The sequence below is a fragment of the Eublepharis macularius genome, chromosome 8 (assembly GCF_028583425.1).
Source record: "Eublepharis macularius isolate TG4126 chromosome 8, MPM_Emac_v1.0, whole genome shotgun sequence".
NCBI lineage: Eukaryota > Metazoa > Chordata > Lepidosauria > Squamata > Eublepharidae > Eublepharis > Eublepharis macularius.
The window spans coordinates 104,336,908-104,358,577 of record NC_072797.1 but is presented as its reverse complement, the minus strand read 5'-3'; the positions used below and the strand labels follow the sequence as shown (position 1 = coordinate 104,358,577).

General features: G+C 41.5%; 1 protein-coding gene across 1 annotated transcript in view; it reads right to left on the bottom strand.

The window, feature by feature from the left end:
- KDM4C (lysine demethylase 4C) overlaps positions 1-21,670 on the bottom strand; it is a 385,835-nt gene that overhangs the window by 311,799 nt on the left and 52,366 nt on the right. The window contains exon 5 of the mRNA XM_054986639.1: positions 15,799-15,992. Coding sequence (XP_054842614.1) covers positions 15,799-15,992 — 194 coding nt within the window. The remainder of the gene's footprint in view (positions 1-15,798; positions 15,993-21,670) is intronic.

The following is a 21,670-nucleotide window of genomic DNA, read 5'->3' as shown; positions in this document are numbered from 1 at the left end:
GTCGGCCATAGGGGAGAGGCTGCCAGAGGGGGGAGAGGAGAAAGGTAAAGATGGGGGCAGACAAAGGTGGGTGGGAAGTAGAGAAGGGTGGAGGAAAAGGAGGAAAGGCTATGGGAGGCAGCGAAGAGAAAGAGGATATGGTGGGGGAGGGGAAATGGGATACCCCCCCCTCAAGTCCTTGCGGGCCCCCACTTCTGGTTTCTATTAATCCCACCAATTTTGATATTAACAGTTTTAAAGGAAAAGTTGCTTTTTGGAAGCATTTGGATATTTAAGCTACAAATGACTGTTAATGTTTGTTTAGGACCAACAGTACCCCAGCATAGGTATCTATATTATCAGACATTTTCTCTTAGTTTCCAATATTTGAAATAATGGGTATTTTGTGCTATGATTGGAAGAACAACATTATCTTTTCATTGGTGTATCCCAGCTCAATAAAACCAGTCATTATTTGTCCAAAAGAGAGCATCCAAATTAGTTTGCATGTGTTTATAAGTGTTAAGCCCTTCAACATGAGATAGATGTTGCTCTCTATATATCTTGAAATTAAGTTAGCATTATTGTGTACATGATGAGTTGATGACTCTCCAATTCTTGATGGTTGAAGTGCTACAGAGATTAATATATCTTCTTAGCTCTCAAGACCAAGTATGAAACTTGTTTACAAGTAATGGAAGAAAGACTAGATTGGAAATGTCTGGGGCAATGGGCATGCTAAGTGAATACATTTAGATAAACTAAATTGGACTTCCAATTGAGTTGGGTGGTGTTTATTGAGTTTATCGGCTTTTAGTTATTTGTTTATTACTTTTTGGCTTTAATGTTTGGGTTTACTCTTTGTAAGTTGCTTTTAGCTTGGGAATGATTGTTTTCAGTAGGCTGGGTGATTATTATTCTTTCCTTCACGCTCAAGGCTGGTTTAATATAATAAATACTCTAATTTTTTCTCTCTCTTTTTTTTACTTCTCCAATTTGGTTTTCTTTCATTCTATATTTTGGTGATGTTGTTTTGTTTTTCTTGCTTTATCAGCCTAATTGGAATTGGGGCATGGCTGGAGCAATAATGAGCCTTTGCTGCTGGTGGTCTATTTTCTCCTTACAAAAGAAGACATGAGTTGATGAGTTTGTAACTCATCTTAATATAATTTTAAATTATATTATTTTAAGTTATTTAGTTTAACTTAATTTTACATCATAAATAAGATTTAATTAAAATGTTAGGTCAATATAGTGATAAACATAGGGTTTATATATTTTATTTTATATATTACTTTCTACATACACACTATGCATTTTTATGTTTGGGGTAACAATTTGGGATAGCCATTAGAGATCATTAGTAGTTCTTAATTATTCTCTGCACATGTGAGCCACAGTCAGTAAGTAACAAGTTTAACAAGACTAATTTGGTAATTAAGTTGTGTAGTTAAATAGTTATCTTTCTACAGTAATATGGAGAAGAAAAGAGTGCTGCCTGTTGAAGGGCATATGTCTGCTAGCAAACAGTGTCAAATGGATGAGTTTTTTAAGAACCTCTCTCCAACAGCAATCTCCAATAGATTTGATTCTTTAGCTAATGATATTCCAGGACCCTACAGTGTTAAAATAGAAAAGAGTCCAGTAGCACCTTTAAGACTAACCAACTTTACTGTAGCATAAGCTTTTGAGAATCACAGTTCTCTTCGTCAGCATCTGTGATTCTCAGCATTGTGATTCTCGAAAGCTCATGCTACAGTAAAGTTGGTTAGTCTTAAAGGTGCTACTGGACTCTTTTCTATTTTGCTGCTACAGAGTACAGACTAACACGGCTAACTCCTCTGGATCTATAGTGTTAATGATCTCTTGGTGTGTTTCCCAAAGGATTCTTTAACTGACAGGGAAGCTTTGGATGAGATTTTGAAAAAGAACGCCACTTAAGAGAGCTGAGGATGTAGCCATGTTAGCATTGCAAACTGTTCTAATCTCAGAAATCTTACAAGAAATATTTGAGAAAATTAATGTATTCTTGGAACAGCTAGAATTTTTTTATCTAATTCAAATGGACAGGGATGCCACACTTCTGAGGTTAAAAGATCTGCCAAATGAATCTCTCCAATTTTATGTAAGATGTCTGCCACAAATAGGCCGAAGGAGGAGAATGAGGAGAAGGAAGGGGAAGGGGGGGGTTGGGGTTTATAAGAAGAACAATTGTACCCCACATCCTGTTCTTACATCCTTGACTCTGGAACATAACAAAATTATTTTGAATATTTTTCCATATCAACGTCATATGATTAACTGCTCAACTAAGTTTGCAGCTGAAAAAGTCTCTCCATTCTGCAGCACAGGCATCTTTCATTGATTGATCTAAAATTTGTCAAAAGGGTTCCAGGGCCCATAAAGGGTGAAATATTCAAATTACATTTTTTTCTCTGAAAATTCCCTCATTGATTCTTTCTAACCAGCAGTATTTAAAATGGTTTGGAATTTTCCCTGCCCAGATATATATCCAAAAAGAAAATGTCCATTGGTTAAGAGCACGGTTCAGATGAGAAGAGGTTGGTGATGATGGGAGCATTTTATCTATTAGAGCTGATAACTGGGCAAATCAACATTCTGTGAATAATGGGCCACTTATACATCTTACTACTTTATAGAAGGGAGTAAAAAGATGGTCAAGTCTGTAGCAAGTAAAACAGAGTTGCACTTACCGTAACTTCTGTTCATTGACGTCTTCTGTGCAGGCACACATGGGACTGCGCGTGCGCAGGCCTGCCAACCGGATATTTCTTTTCTAGTATAAATGTCCACTGGGGGAGCCCGTCCGCTGAATGCGCATGCACGGGTTTTCCTGCCGAAAGCCACATCCAGTGGTGGCGCCCCCCTTCCCTCAGTTTCTCCTGTGCCGCCAACCCTCCAATAGGAAAAAGAGGAACACAGCGGGGCAGGAGCGAGGGTTTGTGTGCCTGCACAGAATACGTCAATGAATAGAAGTTACGGTAAGCGCAACCCTGTTTTCATTGTCCGTCTTCTGTGCAGTCCCACATGGGAGACTCAGAAGCCACTTACCCTGGAGGCGGGTGTGTTCCTTAATGAAAAAGAAATTGTCGAACAGCTTGACCCACTGCTGCCTCTCTTCTCTCCAGCGTCTCCATGGCATATTGCTTAACAAACAAAGTTTGTAACATCGGTAAACAAAATACAGTTAAGACTATGGAAGTAAGTTTTAATTTACTTGAGGGTATTAATAAGTTCCCTTTAGTAGTATTATATTATACTACATGCTGTTATGGATTTTATGGATTTAAAGATCTTGATGGAGTTTTGTCAATTTCAGTTTAAATTTTATGATGTAGTAATTTGTATTAACAATATTGTACTTTTCTTGTTATTTGCTATGGCTGTGCAGAAGCAATAAAGGATTGATTGATTGATTGATTGATTGATTGATTGATTGATTGATTGATTGATTGATTGATTGATTGATTGATTGATTGATTGATTGATTGATTGGCTTAACAAACGTCTCCAAAGAGGCCCAAGTCACAGCCTTGCAAATATCATGCAGCGGGATCCCCCTCAGGAACGCAGCAGAAGACGCCTGTACTCTAGTGGAATGTGCCCTAATTTCCAAAGGGCAAGGTACGGCAGCCTGTGAATAACAAGTCTTAACAGTCATAATAACCCATCGGGACAGCGATTGGGACATCGCTGCCTTGCCTTTCCTGGGGCCAGCATAACACACAAACAGCTGCTTATCCTGTCGAAACAACTTTGTCCTCTGGACATAAAAAAGAATCGCCCTGCGTACATCTAAAGAATGAAGGGCCCGTTCTGCACTATCTGAAGGGGAAGGAAAAAACACAGGTAGAACAATATCCTGGGAAGTGTGAAATTGGGATGAAACCTTGGGCCTAAACTTTAAATCAGGCCAAAGGACTACTTTGCTCTGATGAACCTTCAAGAAAGGTGGATCATGCCTCAGAGCTGCCAACTCACTCACTCGTCTGGCCGAAGTAATGGCCACCAAAAATACCACCTTAAAAGATAAAAACTTAAGCTCACAGGTAGCCAGGGGTTGAAATGGAGGCCTCATGAGCTCTGCCAATACTAACTTGAGGGACCACTGAGGAACTACCTCCTTAATCGGAGGAAACATGTTATGTAAACCTTTAGAGGAATGTTTTAGATAAACTATGTGAAAACAGTTTTCCCATCAATTCTGGGGTGAAATGCCAATATGGTGGCTAAATAAACTTTTATGGAAGAATTGGAAAGCCCATCATCCTTCAGGGACAACAGAAATTCAAAAATACACCCCAAAGAACAGTTCATAACATTGAACCCCTTGGAAATTGCCCAAGTCTCAAAACATTTCCATTTAGCTGAATAAGACTTGCAGGTATTATCCCTTCTATCATTAGTCAATACCTCCGCTACCCTAGTAGAGAGGCCTAGTGACCCACAAGCCATGCTGTCAACCTCAGTCTGGGTAGATCGTGATATAGGATCCCCGTCCGACAGAAGACCTGGTTCCTGTTTGAATTGAAAAGAACACCCTCGTGATAGCTGCATCACCAGATGGAACCAGGGTTGCCGGGGCCAGAATGGAGTAACCAAAATAACTCACGCTCTGTCTCGTTGGATCTTGCTGATAGTTCTGGCAATCAGCAGAAATGGAGGGAAAGCGTAAAATGGGCATCCTGTCCACCTGATCTGAAACGCGTCCCCTAGGGAAAAACGCCCCAGGCCGCCCCTGGAGCAAAATTGAGGGGCCTTCTTGTTGCTCTCTGATGTGAAAAGGTCCACCTCTGGGAAGCCCCACCGCAGGAATATCTCGTGCAAGTGTGGATCTGAGATTGTCCACTCGTAATTCTCAGAGGCTAACCGACTCAGCTTGTCTGCAACCACATTGGATTTGCCTGGGATGTGTACTGCCTGCAGAAAAACGTCTCTGCTCAACACCCATTCCCAGATCAGAACTGCTTCGTCACAAAGGGCCTGAGAAGTGGTGCCCCCTTGTTTGTTCAGGTAGAACATGGCCGTGCAATTGTCTGTCAATATTTGAACCGTTTTGTGTTGCATGGTATCTGCAAAAGCGATAAGGGCATAACGCACAGCCTTGAGCTCCAAAAGGTTAATGTGAAGTTCTCGATCCTGGTCAAACCAGACCCCATGAGCCCTTAGGGAGCCACACTGGGGCCCCCATCCCAACGAACTGGCCTCCATGGAAATGGTAACTTGATGCTGAGTAGCACCAAAACTAACTCCCTTAAGGAGATTGCTATCAGACAACCACCAACCCAATGTACGAATAATCCTGCGTGGGATGGAGTACTTCTGATCCTGGCGACCAGATTGGAAGTCATGGACTGATAAAAGCCACAATTGAAGGGCCCACATATGTAGTCTAGCCATAGGGGTCACCGCTGTAGCGGATGCCATGAGACCCAAGAGTTTCTGAATGGCCGCCACTGATTGGAAGCGACATCTAGAAAAGAAACCCACTATACGCTTAATCCGCAGGGCACGGTCTGCAGGTAGAAACCCCTTATTCAGTACCCCATCCAACACCATGCCAATAAACTGAACCTTTTGTGAAGGAATGAGCACCGACTTTTGGAAATTCACAAGGAGACCTACTTTAGTACATGTGGTTACCACCATGTGTATTTGCTCCAATAACGCATCAGGAGATGGTGCTGACAAGAGCCAGTCATCTAAATAAGTATAGATGGAACATCCTTGTCTCCTCAAGAAGGCTACTACTGGGGCCATGCATTTAGTGAAGACCCTGGGAGCAGTGGACAACCCAAAGGGCAATACCTGGTACTGAAAGATTCGCCCATTACAGACAAATCTAAGAAATTTTCTGTATGCCGGGTGGATAGAGATGTGAAAATATGCGTCCCTGAAGTCCAGGACAGCAAACCACATGTTATCAGCCATTAACTGCAGGACCATGGTTAATGTAAGCATCCGAAACTTCCTAACCTGTACAAATTTATTCAGACCCCTCAGGTCTAGTATGGGGCGGACACCGCCGTCCTTCTTATCCACCATGAACATTCTAGAATAAAATCTCAATGGGGATTCATCTTGTGGTACTTCCCGAACTGCTCCTTTAGACTCTAAGGCTGCCACTGCAGACTGCAGCTTCTGAGATGGGGTATATAGCGAATAATCAAGGAGAGACAGACGTGGATAAACTTCAAATTCAACTTTATAACCAAACTTTACAACATTCAGGACCCAACGATCAACTTGAATTTCAGCCCAGGAGGATATAGCAAAAGCAGACAATCTGTCACCAAAAACTACAGATTGCTCAATTTCTAGTTAGAACTGCTTGGGTTGGTTAGTAGACTCCTTAACAATCGGGCTCTGCTGGTTCTGACGCTGGCGATGGTATGGCCTGCGTCGTTGGTAAGGACCAGACTGATGTTGCTGGTGCTGTCTATGAGCGCCATACGGAGGATACGGCTGATATCTCTGCTGTCTGCTCCGATAATACTGGAACTGCCGGTAAGGCGGTCGGTTGGAGGAAGGTTGTTTGTAATGGGTGACTCCGTAGGACCAAGCTGTTAAGCGATCCTTGCGTTTTTAAGAAAGATACTCGTCGGTTTTGGACGAAAATAAGGTCTGTCCCTCAAAAGGTAAGTCCTCCACCCTATTTCTCGTTTCAGGTGGTAGAGCTGTAGTGCGTAGCCACGCATGCCTGTGGCGTACCACCGAGGATGCCAGGGCCCTAGATGCAGTCTCCAAGGAATTCTGGCCAGCGCTAATTTGCTGCCTGGAGACTGCCAAGGCTTCATCCATAATTACCTTGGCTAACACTCTCTGGTCATCAGGGAGTTTATCCAGGAAAACTGCAGTTTGGTTCCAGAGGAAAATCTGGTAAGCCCCCATGATGGATGAGTAATTAGCTATCTTCAATATGAGGGATGAAGAAAAATAAATCTTTTTGCCCAAGGAGTCCAGTTTTCTACTCTCCTTGTCGGTAGGCACAACCTGAGATCCCTGTCTCTGGCGCATCTGCATCTCCTTGGTGACTAAAGACGATGGTGGAGGATGAGAGAACAGGTAAGTGCAGACATCATCACGGGTTTTGTAAAGTGCCTCCAGCTTACGGGAGGTGGCGTGAATGGAAGATGGTTTTTCGCATATCGAAGAAATCACCTCTGCTAGACCCTCTATAATAGGGAAGGCAACATTAGACGGGTTGCCGGAATAGATGTAATGGAGGATTTTATCCTTCAGCTTAGGGTCAACTGCAGCAACCTCAGTCTCCAAAAAGCAAGCCATTCTGAGCATCTGCTCAGTATAAAGGCAAAAGTCCTCATTTGGAGAAATTCTGCCTGAACCGATGATAATTTCATCAGGAGAAGGATCAGATGGAAAGCTGGGGCTTTGATCGCGCCCAGTCTCTGAGTATTGATAAGGCCGCTCATGGGCCGGGGATCCATAACGTGAGTACTCACTCCTAGGTACCTCCCAATCCTCCCATAGAGAGGTCGAGGCATGGGTTCGTGGTCTGTCGTATTCGGATCCATACCTGCCAGTCCCCTGATAAGAGTACTCAAATGGTAAAGCTTCTTCATATGGTCGGGTCCGATCCTCAAACCAAGGACTTCCTTGGACCTCTTTCATCATCCAAGGAGTAATGGGGAGACCTCATCCGGGGGGGAAGGTGTTTTGGGTTTATCCCAGGCCGCCTCAGTCTGCACAGAGGCTGAATGTGTCCGTTTCGATTTCTTTTTTGCCTTCTTGTCAGGCAAGTCAGTCTGCTCCGAATGACTCGTTTGTGTCGCTTCAGATCCGGAGATGTAGAGTCTTTGACAGGGCTCTTCAGATCCGATGTCTTCGACTCCAAACGCACCGACTCCGAGATGGTCAGAACCGAACGGTTCAAATTCCAACGTCTTCGGATCCGATGCTGTCTTCAGATTCGAAAGCGTCGGATCCGGTGTCCTCTTCGATTCTGATCATATCGCTGGAACCGAGACAGTTCTGGGAGTCGAGGAAGAAGAAGTGACTTCGGATGCGGTGTACGGCTCCAACTCAGACCGATGTCCGACGGTAATAGGTTCCAAACCACAGACGCATACTCTGCCTGGATCGGATCCAAAGAGGTCTCTTTACGACTTCGCCCGGGGGAACCTGATCTGGCGGAAGAAGAGGCACTCCGAACGGACTTGCCACTCACCGAAGGTGGTTTAGTTGGGGCGTCAGATCCATTAGTTGCCCGCATCGCTCTCTTCCAGAGCATGGTTTGAAGTCTGGCTGACCTCTCGGCCCTGGCCTTGGGCGTAAATTTTTGGCAATACTCACACTTAGGAATATTGTGGGTTTTGCCCAGACACTCCAGACATACTGAATGCCCATCCGTCTTCGACATCTTCATAGAGCAAGTCAAACAGCGCTTAAATAAGGCTTTCTTTGACATTTTCACTCAAATGCTAAGTACTATCCTTCTAGATTTCTTCACAGCGGACAACTAGATGCTCACCGGTCGGCAGCAAAGAAGAAACTGAGGGAAGGGGGGACGCCGCTGCCAGATGTGGCTTTTGGCGGGAAAACCCGCGCATGCGCATTCGGCGGACGGGCGCCCCCTAGTGGACGTTTATACTAGAAAAAAATATCCGGTCGGCAGGCCTGCGTGTGCGCAGTCCCATGTGGGACTGCACAGAAGACGGACAATGAATCAGCTGAATAGACCTTCTTCATTGAGGGGCACTATAAAGCATGCTTTTGAAGACGGTTTACATACTTCTTTTGGAGCACTGCCCATCTATGAGCAAGATATCATCCTTAAGAAGCTACAGTCACTTATCTATGCCTTAACTGATATTAAAAGTCAATCATCTCAGATTAAAAATGCCAAGTATACCTGTATAAAAGAGGTGATGCCTTTTGAGAATGAACCTTTGAAGAATTTCCCTGGAGGTCTGTGCCCTTTAACATTGCCTATACAGAAAGGAAACAATGGTAGTTCGAGCCCATCTGGGTATAATCATTAAATGGAACAGGATATAACTTTCCAATATCCTCCCGAAGTTTGTGAGAGGGACTTTGATGCTGTTATTACATCTAAGGAGAAGAGTGATTGACTAAATGCTAGCAAGTGGAAATTAAAATTCCTATCTTGTAACATGTCAGGATGGTAAAATAGAATGGGGTCCCAAGAGATTACGAAGTTTCTGGTTAAGTATGATGTACTTTTCCTACATGAAACTTGGTTGCTTAGTAAAGCTTATATTTCTGGTTTTTCTGTTTATTCCCTAGAGGCCTTTTAAAAAGCTAAAGCAGGTCTCCCCTCAGCAGGGATTGCCTGCTTGATTTCTACTAGTTTATTGGTTAATGTTACTATCCTTCCAAGTGATTTTCCCTATGCGATGGCTCTTTATTTGGACTTTAAAAACCTTTCTCCTACTTTGATCAACGCCTATATCCCTCCAGCTGTACATAAAACAGCATTAAAATATTATTGGAGTAAACTGAATAAATACGTACAGAAAGTTGGTGATATCTATCTGTCAGCTGCACTTATACTGGCAAGTGATCTAAATGCTTGTACTGGTGCAACATACGAAGAATGTTTTCATAAAACTGTGTGTGTGGCTAAATGTTTGGTGGCTGTAGTAAGATCATGTTGTAACTCTGGCAGTAAACTCTAGGTTTCCCTTTCAGAAGGAGATGGCTCACTGTTTATGACTTTGATCATGAAAACAGTAATTAAGAAGAAGGATAAACTAATTTAATGTCAATTCAGTATCTTCAAACTATATTATTCAAGGAAAAAATAGCATTTCAACTTTTTTGGTTGGAACTCTGGAGTTATGAGGACACATATTGTAAAGGACAATATTCAGTATTCAGCAACAATCAAGGGGCTGTAAGTAATCTATGTAGTGCAGTATATTTGTGACAAATCCCACTGCATTTTCAAATCTCAGTTCAAAATAGGGTTGCCAGCTCCATGTTGGGAAATTCCTAGAGATTTAAGGGTGGAAGACAGGGCCTGGGGAGAGGAGGGGCCTAAGTGAGGTAGAATGCCATATGATCCACCCTCCATAGCAGCCATTCTCTCCAGGGGAACTCCTCTCTGTCACCTGGAGATCAATTAGAATTCCAGGCGATCTCCAGGCTCCATCTGAAGGTTACCAACCCTAGTTCAAAAAAAGAAACACTATCAAACCAATACAATGGTTCTCTTGTTACACCTCCTTTAAATATACAAAGGAGAAAGACAATTACATCTATCACATCTAGTCTGCATTCTCCAGGAAAAAACTGAATCTAAGTGATGTGCAAGCTATTTACCACTATATGAATGCAACAGGTAGGAATTACAATACACTGATGAACTGCCTGCTGTGAATAGGAGAGATGAAATATGAAGACAGAAGCATAGTACAGTAAAAAAAAATGTATCTCAAGATATCTTTGTTAATTTAGAATAACTTAAAAAAATCCATCTTATTGTCCTAAAAGATTATTGGAAGTTTCCTCCCCACCCCCTTTCCACATTTCTCACTGAACAGCCTGCCAAGTTATGGTGATCAACTGAAAGAATAAAATACTGTTTTTCAAAAGAATGCAAGCAATGTCTCTTGATGCTTTTTAAAAAAACTGAATTTAAGTAAGCAGATGAGCAAAAGATGACAGGTATAGTTGTTGATCTGAAGTCTCAATACATAAGCAGTTAAATCATAAAAATACCATTGGGGAACTGCAGGGAGAGAAATAATTAGGAAATCTCTCACACAATATTGGCCACCTTCTCATTGTGCAACACTATGAAGCTCTGAGCAACTCTATAGATTCCTGCTCACCTAGCCATGAAGCTCTCTAGCATAATTGTTCTGTCTGCTGAGATTAAAAGCTAAGCACGAAAACTATTCATTGATACTTAAACTTCACCAGAAAAAGCCAAGAAGTCTCTGTTTTATCACCACCTACCCATGTTATAGTGAGGGAGGGTAATGGGGAATACACATCCTATGGCATACTTCCTTGACCCACAATCACATCTCCCATTCTTGCATACTTCTAGCATGGGCTGTATGCCCTTCAACATTCCAAGAATTATTGGAGTTTGAGGAGTTCTGATTGATTAGGATTGCAGGATTTCCACGGATCATAATTAAATAGGGTGGCCAACATCCAGCTGGGGCCTGGTGATCTCCTGAAACTGCAACTGATCTCCAGGCTACAGAAATCAGAGAAAATGACTGCTTTGGAGAATGAACTCTATGGTGTTATACCAAGCTAAGGGCTGTCCCCAGGCTCCGCCCCAAACCTCTCAACCCAGACTCAGTTTCTGGAGAAAAACAGTGTTGATCTGCAGTATAACAGCAAGATTCAAGTCCAATAGCATGTTAAAGACCAGTAAGTTTCCAAGGGAAAAAGCTTTTAAGAGTCTGATACAAATGAGGGTGGGATAGCATATGTCAAGAAATGGGGAATACTTGTTTTTTGGAATGTATGTGAACCCATACAATAAATTTTTTCAAAAAAAAAAGTCTGATACAAACGGGAATACAGATCTATGAACTCCTGTATCCTAGTCATAAGGTGAGAAGTGTAAAGGAAAGAAGGGAGTCAGGATAAAGTGGTACAATGCAACTTGGTTATAGCAGGGGATAAATGTAGGAAATTAGCACCTGTGGTGACCTAAGAATAGAGGTGCACACAACGAAAAAAAAGAGTGGAAAATACACAAAAAAATCTCTGGTACGGCTTATTGGAAAAGATGCAGGTGTAGCATAGAGCTTGGCTGCAGACAATGGATTGTTTGATGTGACAGTAATAGGAGGAACGTAGATACGTTTGGCCATCAATAGCATTAAGGTGGTTTTTATGCTTTCATTTTGTATTTGTACAGCAGTATCTAGAAAATGAATTTCTTGTGTAGATGAATTCATGGTCAAGTTGACATGGGATGGAAGTTGCTGAAAGCCTGGTGAAATTTCTCCAGTGCTTTCTTCCATGTGTCCAGATGATAAAAATGTCATTAATAAATTTTAAGAGAGATGTTAACAAGTGGGAGCTGAGGAAGTGCTGCTCTAAGTCAGTCATGAAAATGTTGGCATATTGTGGTGCCATATAGGTGCCCATGGCTGTGCCATTGATCTAAAAGAATAAATCATCATTAAATCTGAAATAGCTGCGGGTGAGGACAAACTGGCAGAGCTTGGTAGCAAGGTCAGCTGTGGAGTTATCAGAGATGGTGTTCCCAATAGCTTGTAGTCTATCTTTGTGGGTGATGATGTTGGTGTATAAAGATTCAACATCCAGGGTGGCCAAATTTGTATTACCTGAAAGATTGTCTATAGAGGATATTTTTCTCACAAAAGATGTGGTGTCATGCACATAAGTGGGGACACTGATGGCATAGGGTCTGAGAATGGAGCTCATGTACTCAAGATACCCAAAGAGTGATGGTGCCTATGCCAAGATAACAAGACATCCTAGTTTTCCAGGCTTATGTATTTCAGGAAAAAGATAGAAAGGACCTGCTTGAAGTTCCTGTGGTATGTCCATATAGATTTATTCCTGTATACCCAGAATTGGCAACCCTACTACCTACAACTCAATTTTCTGATTTTTTTCCCCCATGTGAACATCAAATTTTGTCATTTGTACTACCACATTAAAAGAACATTTGCACAGCTACTATAACAAATTTATAATGAAAGAATACTGCAGTCAGGGCCCAGGTTGCTCTGAGTACCTGTTTCCATGTGCCCACCAGGCTTTCCCCAATTTTTTCCTCCTCTCTGTGCTTGCTTGCATCATGTTAGAGGCCACTCAGCTTTTGGGAATGAATTTAAAGAAGGGTCCAGATAGGAAGACTTATGTACAGAATCTCTGATATATATATGCAGGATTTGCCCCAGTAGTGTCCGTCCAAGCATTTCATTACTACTAAGCCCCAGTAGACCAGGGACTTCTGAAATTCGTAGGTTTACTTAGACTTTATACTCCCCTTTTTACCAAACAGCTACTCAGAGCCAGCAGAGTTAGGTGCCATTTAAATGTTACCGTAGCACTATGGGAGGAATGCAAAGGAAAGTGCTTCCTGTGCCACTGGCATAACATTTAAAGGGCACCTTATTCTTGGAAATGTGTCACTGAACTCAATGAGACTCACTAACAAGTAATGCAGTGCAAATAATGTAAATGTCTTACATTAAATTATATGACGTTTTTAATCACAGCAAGATACTCAGCTGCATTCTCTGAAATGGCAGGTATTTTTCCCCTCACTGAACTTACAATACACTTCAGTTTATAAAATCCATCATTTCCAGCAACACACACAATTAAAAAAACAGAGCCCCAAACATATGTTACAGTAGTGATGTGACGCTAGAGTGCTGTACATCATTACTGACAGAAAATATAATAGCTTCTTTGCCCATTTAAATCAAAGCAATTAGCCTTGAAATAAAACCTGGCCAACATATTAGTAGTTCTGCAAGAAAAGAAATGCTACATAGGTAACTAATTTATTCTTATTTCTTCATCTGAAAGCAACTGAAGGTTAAGTGTCAATACCACAAGCGTGCAAAATCATACATTTTGTTGGCACTGATACATTTTAATTTTTTTAAAAAAAATCAAAAGCAGGGTCTCATTTATACGAACTCCATTGATGATACAATTCCATTTATGCAGAACACATATATTTCTCTGGAAATAAATTCCTTGTATTTAAATAGAACCTTCCCAGAAAGAGAATATTGATTATTGTTACACCAACTAGATAGGAATTTAAAGCTAAATATGGCTATCAGCATCTTTAGAGGAAAATTATCAAACAGAAGCCTGCAAACTTTTTCGGATGCACCTCTTTTGAAATACCTTCACAATTCCCTTTTCCCATTTGCACAGACATACATATGCTGACTGTTCTGCGATAGTGCTGCCTATACATTGCTTTGCATTACCTCCCTCCAACAGCTCACAGACCATTCTGTCCTTAGGCGCCTTGGGACCTAATGACTTAAGTCTCTCACAGTTAGAATGCTCAGCCAATGGCAGGGTAGGAACTTTTTCAAGACTTAAGCCAGAAACCATAACTTTTATTTGTTTTAATTTCCTCTGGACTTTCTTGGCAAAATTACTTTTCAGAAAACCTGTGTGTTCAGTGCTTTATTTTGACACATTTCATACTCCTGTAATTGCAAGAAATGCATTAAACCATTCATCCAAAAAGAAATTTTGACTGTGCTATCAATATATTGACAAGTTGGGGACCCACAAGGAATCATGAAAGAAATAAATCATTAGGAAATTTCTCCCTGACCCAGATCTCCTCCAGTATACTGTAAACTCTTATGCACTTTAACAGGCCCATTTTCTCTGCCTCTATCTGTTTTCTTCCCTCCCTCAACTGCCCTCTTCATTGATAGCATCTTCTGTTTTTGAAAAGGAACAGACATTTTTAATTTTTAAAGATATATTATTCTCAGGGCCAGATTACAGTACTGGTAGGCAATCAGTGAAATAAAATAGCAAGCCCTCTTAATTGGAACAACAGGAAACACAGTTTATGTCGAGGGGAGGGAAACAATCTGCAGGTACAGAGTCTATTTGACGGTTTTATAGAATCCCAGAGGGAGACCCTGGGATTCTACATATCCCAGCGAGGTCACTTATCTCCCCTTTGTAAGTCTCTCACCTACTAAATCTAAAACAGAACATTTTGAAGTTGAGTGCCTATTAGCAAGGCACTGAACCATAGCCACAATGGTGTTATCTAGAAGTGATGTCACTCCACTATGGGAACTGACAGAAAGTCCACCACAGAATCTCCAGCGATTCCTAGAGTGGACATAACGCCGTCAAACCAATGTTAATTTTTTTCCTCCCATCAGCAGCAGGAGTTGTGGTGGGCAATGAGAACTGGGAACAGGAAATCTCCCAGAGGGTGTGGCATCCCTGCTACTGAGCTATATGGGAGAAGTGACAACAGGCAGGGGTAATAGAGAATAAGTATCTCACCCTATACATCCCATTGGATGTGAACACAACTGCACCAGTGTCTACCTCCTCCCTGAGCAGTATTTCCTCTCTACCAATCTGTGTGGTGGGGAAGATAAGGAGCAGGCAACTATGGGATGGTTGCAATTATGCTGATAAAGGAAGCATTTCTCTATGCATGATGATGGGCCCTAGCAATCGTCCCTTCTTTGCCCACTGGATAAAATAGCCTTCATTCTTCAGCACACTTGGGGAGTTCCCTAACTATGCAGAAACTCCCACTTGGTCAATGGGTGACTATGTTTCACTGTCCTGCTTAAAGGCACTCAACCTTTTGTTTTAGATTCAACAAGTGAGGGACTTGCAAGGGTAAGATAAGTGATTTGGAAAGAGAGAGTTTGTCCTTTGGGATTCTATAGGTCCTCAGGACATCAAACAGTCTGATTTTCTTTTCCCCTCTGGACTATTTTCTCCTTACATGTCTACCAACTGCCCTCAGAATTCAGGGCCTCCTGGAACATGCCCTGTCATCATCAGGCTTGCTTTTTGGTTTTAAAGAGGTAGTATTTTTATTAATTTATGGTCATATTTCTAAAACCCAGCAGAAGCCCTAAGTGTATAGGAACTCCTACCTTGGCAAGGGATGCCTTTTTCCAGATTTAAGCCATATGTTTTTCCTCACAAATCTCAGACTCTGTCTTTGTAAGTTTTTAACTGGATCTTTCTACAGTCATATATATAGCAATAAGCATTCAATGCTTCGTTGTATATTTTAATCTTTGAAAAGTAATTGTTTATGAAAGCTTTTTATAAACATTAACTTGCCATGATTTTGGTTCTCCAAAGTGAAGATAATTAATACTATAGAGATCCATATCTTCAGTGTGCCATGCAAATGTTGTTTTCCACATGCCGAAGTATAGATATGGAGTGTTGACTCCCTCAATGGAAATTCCACAGTCTTCTTCTACAACATCCAAAATAGTATTGAGATGAGCAATATTCCATTCATTAACATTCTGGAACAAAGACATGATATCTGATCAGTAGGATGTAAATACATACATGTAAACCCACACCATCAACTTTTCACTACAGAAACGGAAACTCCTCTGGCATCCTGGAGCCACAGCAACACTTAACTGTTTCTGGATAACGTGTCAAGGTAATTTCACTGGGTAAGTTAGGCCTCTTGTCCAGAGAACAGTAGCTGTAGCTGTACCTCTAAGATACCAAAAGCCTTTTTGTCTTTTTTAGTGAAAAGTTGGGTTTTGAGCATGACTTACTTTCTGGACTGGGGCCAAAGGCTTGATTCAGTTAAATTAAAAAAAAAAAACAGATGTTTGGATAAGTAGTTAGTTATTACCATAAAAATAAGAGCCCGGCTAGACAGTCAATCTTGTTCAGTATCTTGTGGCTGATCAGAAGATCCAAAAGGCCCATAGCTGAGGAAGGAAGGCCAAAACCTCCCCCTACTGCTGACTTCCAGAAAGCTGCATTCAGAAAGCTGTCTGTAAACATGCCTCCAGAAAGCAGTCTGTAAACATGGAATTCCCATAATGATTATGCTAAGCAGCCACTGATGGACCCATCCTACACAAATCCACCTAACACTCTTAAACCCATATAAGCTAGTGGCCATCACCACATCTCATAGCAACAAATTCTACAAGTGAATTACATACTGTGTAGAGTATTTTGTTTTGTCTGTTCTTAAGTTTAATTAGGTGCTCTTTAGTATTTTTCAATGTGGGGGAGTTATCTTCCCATCATGCAGATAACAAAGATCGGCCATGAGTCAGGTGTAAAAGCTGATTTAGAAACAGATGTTAAATTTTATTTAAAACATTTATATCCTGCCTTTCAGCCCAGTTAGGGCCCTTAAGATAACAACTGTTTCAAGAGACATTAAAATCAACTTTTAAAACCATACATAGATATATAAAGAGTAATTTTAAAAACAGGAGGGAGGGTTAATAAGGAAACAAAAAAAATTAAAAGTCTTTACCTTCTGGCAGAAGACTATGATAGATGGAGACAAACGAATCTCACTGAGGAAAGATTTCCACAGTTTTCGTGCCACAACAGAGAAGGCCCTTTCTCAGGTTGCCACCTCTCACCTTGGATGATGGGGCACCTGAAGCAGGGCCTCCAAATATTACTGTAATGGTCAAATAGACTCATAGAGGAGTAGGCAGTCCTTAAGGTATGCTGGCCCCATGCCATATAGGGCCTTTAAATTGTTAAATTGGGCTTGGAAGCAAATTGGAATCCAGCATAAACAAAACGAGACCAGAGTAAATAGTCCCTACAACCCACTCCAGGCAGCATTCTTGCTGCAGCATTCTGTACCAACTGTAATTTCCAGACTCTTTTCAAGGGCAGTCTCTCCACCCTGCTGTCCCCTCAGCACACTGCAATAATTAATCTTAATGTTACCAGAGCATGCATCACAGAGTAAAGATCTTTTTCATCCAGGAAAGGCTACAGCTGGCTCACCAGCTGAAGTTGATGGAAGGCACTCCTGGTAGCATTGTCACCTACTTATCCAACAGAAGGCAACTTGTTCCGGGTGAGGTTTTCTCTGAAGGAGAAAGTTTACAGTTGGGCATACTCATGGATGCTTCCTTGATCGCTGATATCCAGGCAACAGAAGTAGAAAGGAGCATGTTTGTGCAACTCAAGTTGGTTCACCACCAGTTGCAGCTTTTTCTGGAAAATGCAAAGCTGGCCACAATCAAATACATATGCCTCGGTAACATCCAAGCTGGACTACTGTAATATGCTGTACATGGGGCTGCCTTTTAAGACAGTTTGGAAACTTCAACTGGTTCAGAACACAGTAGCCAGGATGTTTACAAATGCTGGCTACAGCAAACATACTACTTCTGTCTTGTATCAACAATGTTGGCTGCCAGTACACTTCAAGGCACAAGACAAAGTAATGGTGTTAATCTTTGTATCCTTAAATGGTTTGAGTCCAAGGTACCTGACAAACCAATTCTACTACTACATACTTGGGTTCTGAGGTCAAAGAGGAAGCTTTAGTGCAGGAACTCCTGTCAGAGAAATCTGATCAGTGGAAATCCTGCATAAAAGCTTTCTTGGGAACCATCTCTGCTCTTTGGAACTTGCTCATCATTGTGTTGCAAGTGGTTTCTTCTTTAAAGACCTTCCAGCCTCATTTTTATTCCAGAAGGTTTTTTAAAATTACATCTTGTGCTTGTAAGCTTCTCAAAGTTGTTGTCTATTTTAGCTGTTTTGAATGGATTTTAATATTTTAAGTCACCTTGACTATTTATTTTTAAAGATAAAGACAGGATATAGGTGTTCTAATAACTAAATAAATGCAGTTTTTAAAATCTCTACCATTCCCTCCTCCATTTTTTCTCTAAACTGAGAAGTCCAAACTCTTCACGCCTCTCTCTTTTAGAGAAAGGATTCCAACCCCTTGTTGGTTGCCCTTTCTGATATCTCTTTCCAGCTTTACAAGCAGAATGGTACCCAATATTCCAAAAGCATGTTTTGTCACCAGGAGTCTTCACTTCAAATATTGCCCCTCCAGAAACTCTCCCAGTGGCCTTAGCATATTTAAACATGACACGTTAAATGATGCAGAAGTTATACAATAGAGCATACTTACAGCAACAGATAGTGTGCAGAAGTATAGCCTACAGCTTTCTGTTATCAAAGCATCTTTCTGAATCATTTTGTTACAGTACAGCCCTATTATTTTTATTAAAGAGCCTCCTGAATAACTGCATTTTGCAGAAAGCCAGGAGAGTGACTAACACTCCTAACCTTATCTGGTAAATCATTTCATAAGATAGGAGGGAGGGAGAATGTGCGTATACGAGCAATTGTTGATTTTACCCAGAAACTACAGAATGCGAGTAATATGCATGCTCTACCTAGCTGCAGCATTCTGCACCAACTAGGTTAGGAGGCTTTTGGTATCTTAGAGGTACAGCTACAACTACCTTTCTCTGGATAGAAGCCTAATTTATCCAGTTGACTCTGAGGTAGACTGACATAGAATGCAATGCAGTAGTCTAGTCTTGATGTTGCTGTGGCATGGATCCAGGCACCCAGATCAGCCATGTCAAGATAGGAGGGCAACTGGGGTAGTTGGTAGAAAGTGTTTTTTGCAACCACGTTAACGTCTTCTCCAACAGCAATGTTAGGTTCATTATAACCCTTAGGTTCTTAACTAAGGCAGCAAGGGTCAACTGAACCTCATTGAATATGGGGAGTACAATGTCCTTCAAAATCTCCATCTTCCCAACCAGCATCTTGTCTTGGCTTAGTTTCAATTGTTTCATTTTCAGCCATTTGACCACAGCATTCAGGCAGCAAATCAGGACCTCTACCACATTACCAGGGTATTTGGATAGAGAGATATAGAGCTGGGTGTCATATGTATTGATGACATTCAATTCCAAAGCTACAAATAATTTATCCTAAAGCCTTTCAATAGAAGTTGAACAACTCAGTGTATAAGAATGTGCTCCGTGAAACCCCACAAGACAATTCCCATAGTGAAGATAGCTGGTCTCCACCAGCAATATCTCTTGAGTCTGTTCCGTAAGGACCAATTTAAACCAGACCAAACTACATCCTCTAATACCTACTTCTGCCTCCAAATGCCTCAGCAGGATGGCACGATCTACTTCATCAAAGGCTGTAGATAGACCCAAGAGAAATAGAATATATAGTTTCCTTTTATTTCCACTGAGAAATGCTGTGTGACAGGTTCTATGGCAACTTAAATAAAATGACTTGAAAATTATACCAGGGACCCCTGGTTTCTGGAGAGGAGGAAATGAAGGAGTGATAGAAACACAGTTACATTAGTTAGCATTACTGGAAATGAGAGAAAAGGAGTTTTGTCTGAAGTTCAGCTCCATCTCAGAGAAGGATGATGATCAAGCTATTAGGGAGAAGATGATTTTAGCATTGGCCAACTTTTTGGACTGTGACCAAGAGGATTTACAATTAGAAATCAACGAAGTATATAAAATTAATTCCAAGATTAAAAACCTCTCAAGAGACACACTGCTGTATTTCAGAATTGTGAGAAGGAATGCTAGGGAGCAGGCGCTACATTCAATAAAAAAATTAAAAATTGACAACACAGATACCATTCTAAAAGAATTCCTACTCAAATTTTGTGTAAAAGGGCAGACTATGCTTTTCTGGTAGAAGATAGAAAAAGATTCCCTTCAGGTGGGATGCCCCGGAAGGTGTGATTTTCACATTCAGAAAACAAAGATTCAGAATGAATTCAGCCCAAAAGGCTAGAGATTTTATAGAAAGACACAGAGATTGGGATGAGATGCCATGAGAAAGTTCAACAGATCAGACATCAGAGCAACAAGAAGATGCAATGGCTCCCAGACTCATGAGGGCATATATCACGTTGGAGGATGAGCAGCTGTAAGAGCCAGTGTAATTAATGCCATTGGGTCCTGTAATTGTATTTCCTGGGTAGATATGAGGGCAGAGCTGGCATCTGGGTCTGTTGCAGGGTCTGGTACCTGTGTTGGTGACTCTGCTAGCTGATTCATGGTTGTAAGTTAGAAGTCATTTAAGGTTGGGGGGCTGTCTGTAGGCAAGGAGAGGTCTTCCACCCAGGGCTTGTGAGAGGCATCATTTTCCAGGATGGGTTGTAGATCACTGATGATACATTGGATGGGTTTGAGCTGGGAACTATAGGTAACAACCAGTGGTGTTCTGTTGTTAGTTCCTTTAGGTTTGTCCTGGAGCAGGCTGTTTCTGGGTACTAGTCTGGCCCTGTCAATTTGTTTTATCACTTCATTTGGTGGGTTTTGTAGCCCCAAAAATGCTTGTTGTAAATCTCTTAAGTGGGAGTCTTGATCAAGAGCATTGGAGCAGATACGATTGTAACGTAAGACTTGGCTGTAGACAATCGACCGAGTGGTATGTTTAGGGTGGTAGCGGGAGGCATGTAGATATAAGTATTGGTCGGTGTGTTTTCGGTATAAGGTGGTATTTATCTGTCCATTATGTAGTTGTACAGTGGTGTCCAGGAAGTGTACCTGTTGTGTAGAATGGTCCAGGCTCAGGTTGATAGTAGGATGAAAGTTGTTGAAGTCCTGATGGAATCTCTCAAGGGTTTCCTTCCCATGGGTCCAAATGATGAAGATGTCATTCAAGAATCTTAAGTACAGGAGTGGTTTCAGAGGATGGGAGCTGAGGAAGCATTGCTCCAAGTCCGCCATGAATATGTTAGCATATTATGGTGCCATGCATGTGCCCATGGCTGTGCCATTCACCTGTAGATATAAGCTGTCACCAAATCTGAAGTAATTGTGAGTGAGTACAAAGTGGCAAAGTTCAGTGGCGAGGTGTGATGTGGTTTTGTCTGGGATAATATTCCTGATGGCTTGCAGTCCATCTGTATGTGGGATATTGGTGTACTGAGCCTCAACATCCATGGTTGCTAGGATGGTGTCATCTGGTTGGTTGTCAATGGACTGTATTTTCCTGAGAAAGTCAGTGGTGTCCCGTAAATAGCTGGGTGTGCTGGTGGCATAGGGCCTGAGGATAGACTCTTAAAGGTGCTACTGGACTCTTTTCTATTTTGCTACTACAGACTAACACGGCTAACTCCTCTGGATCTATATAGTTTAAATGTTTTACAATAGTGCTTCTTCTCATTCTTCTTTCAAACAAA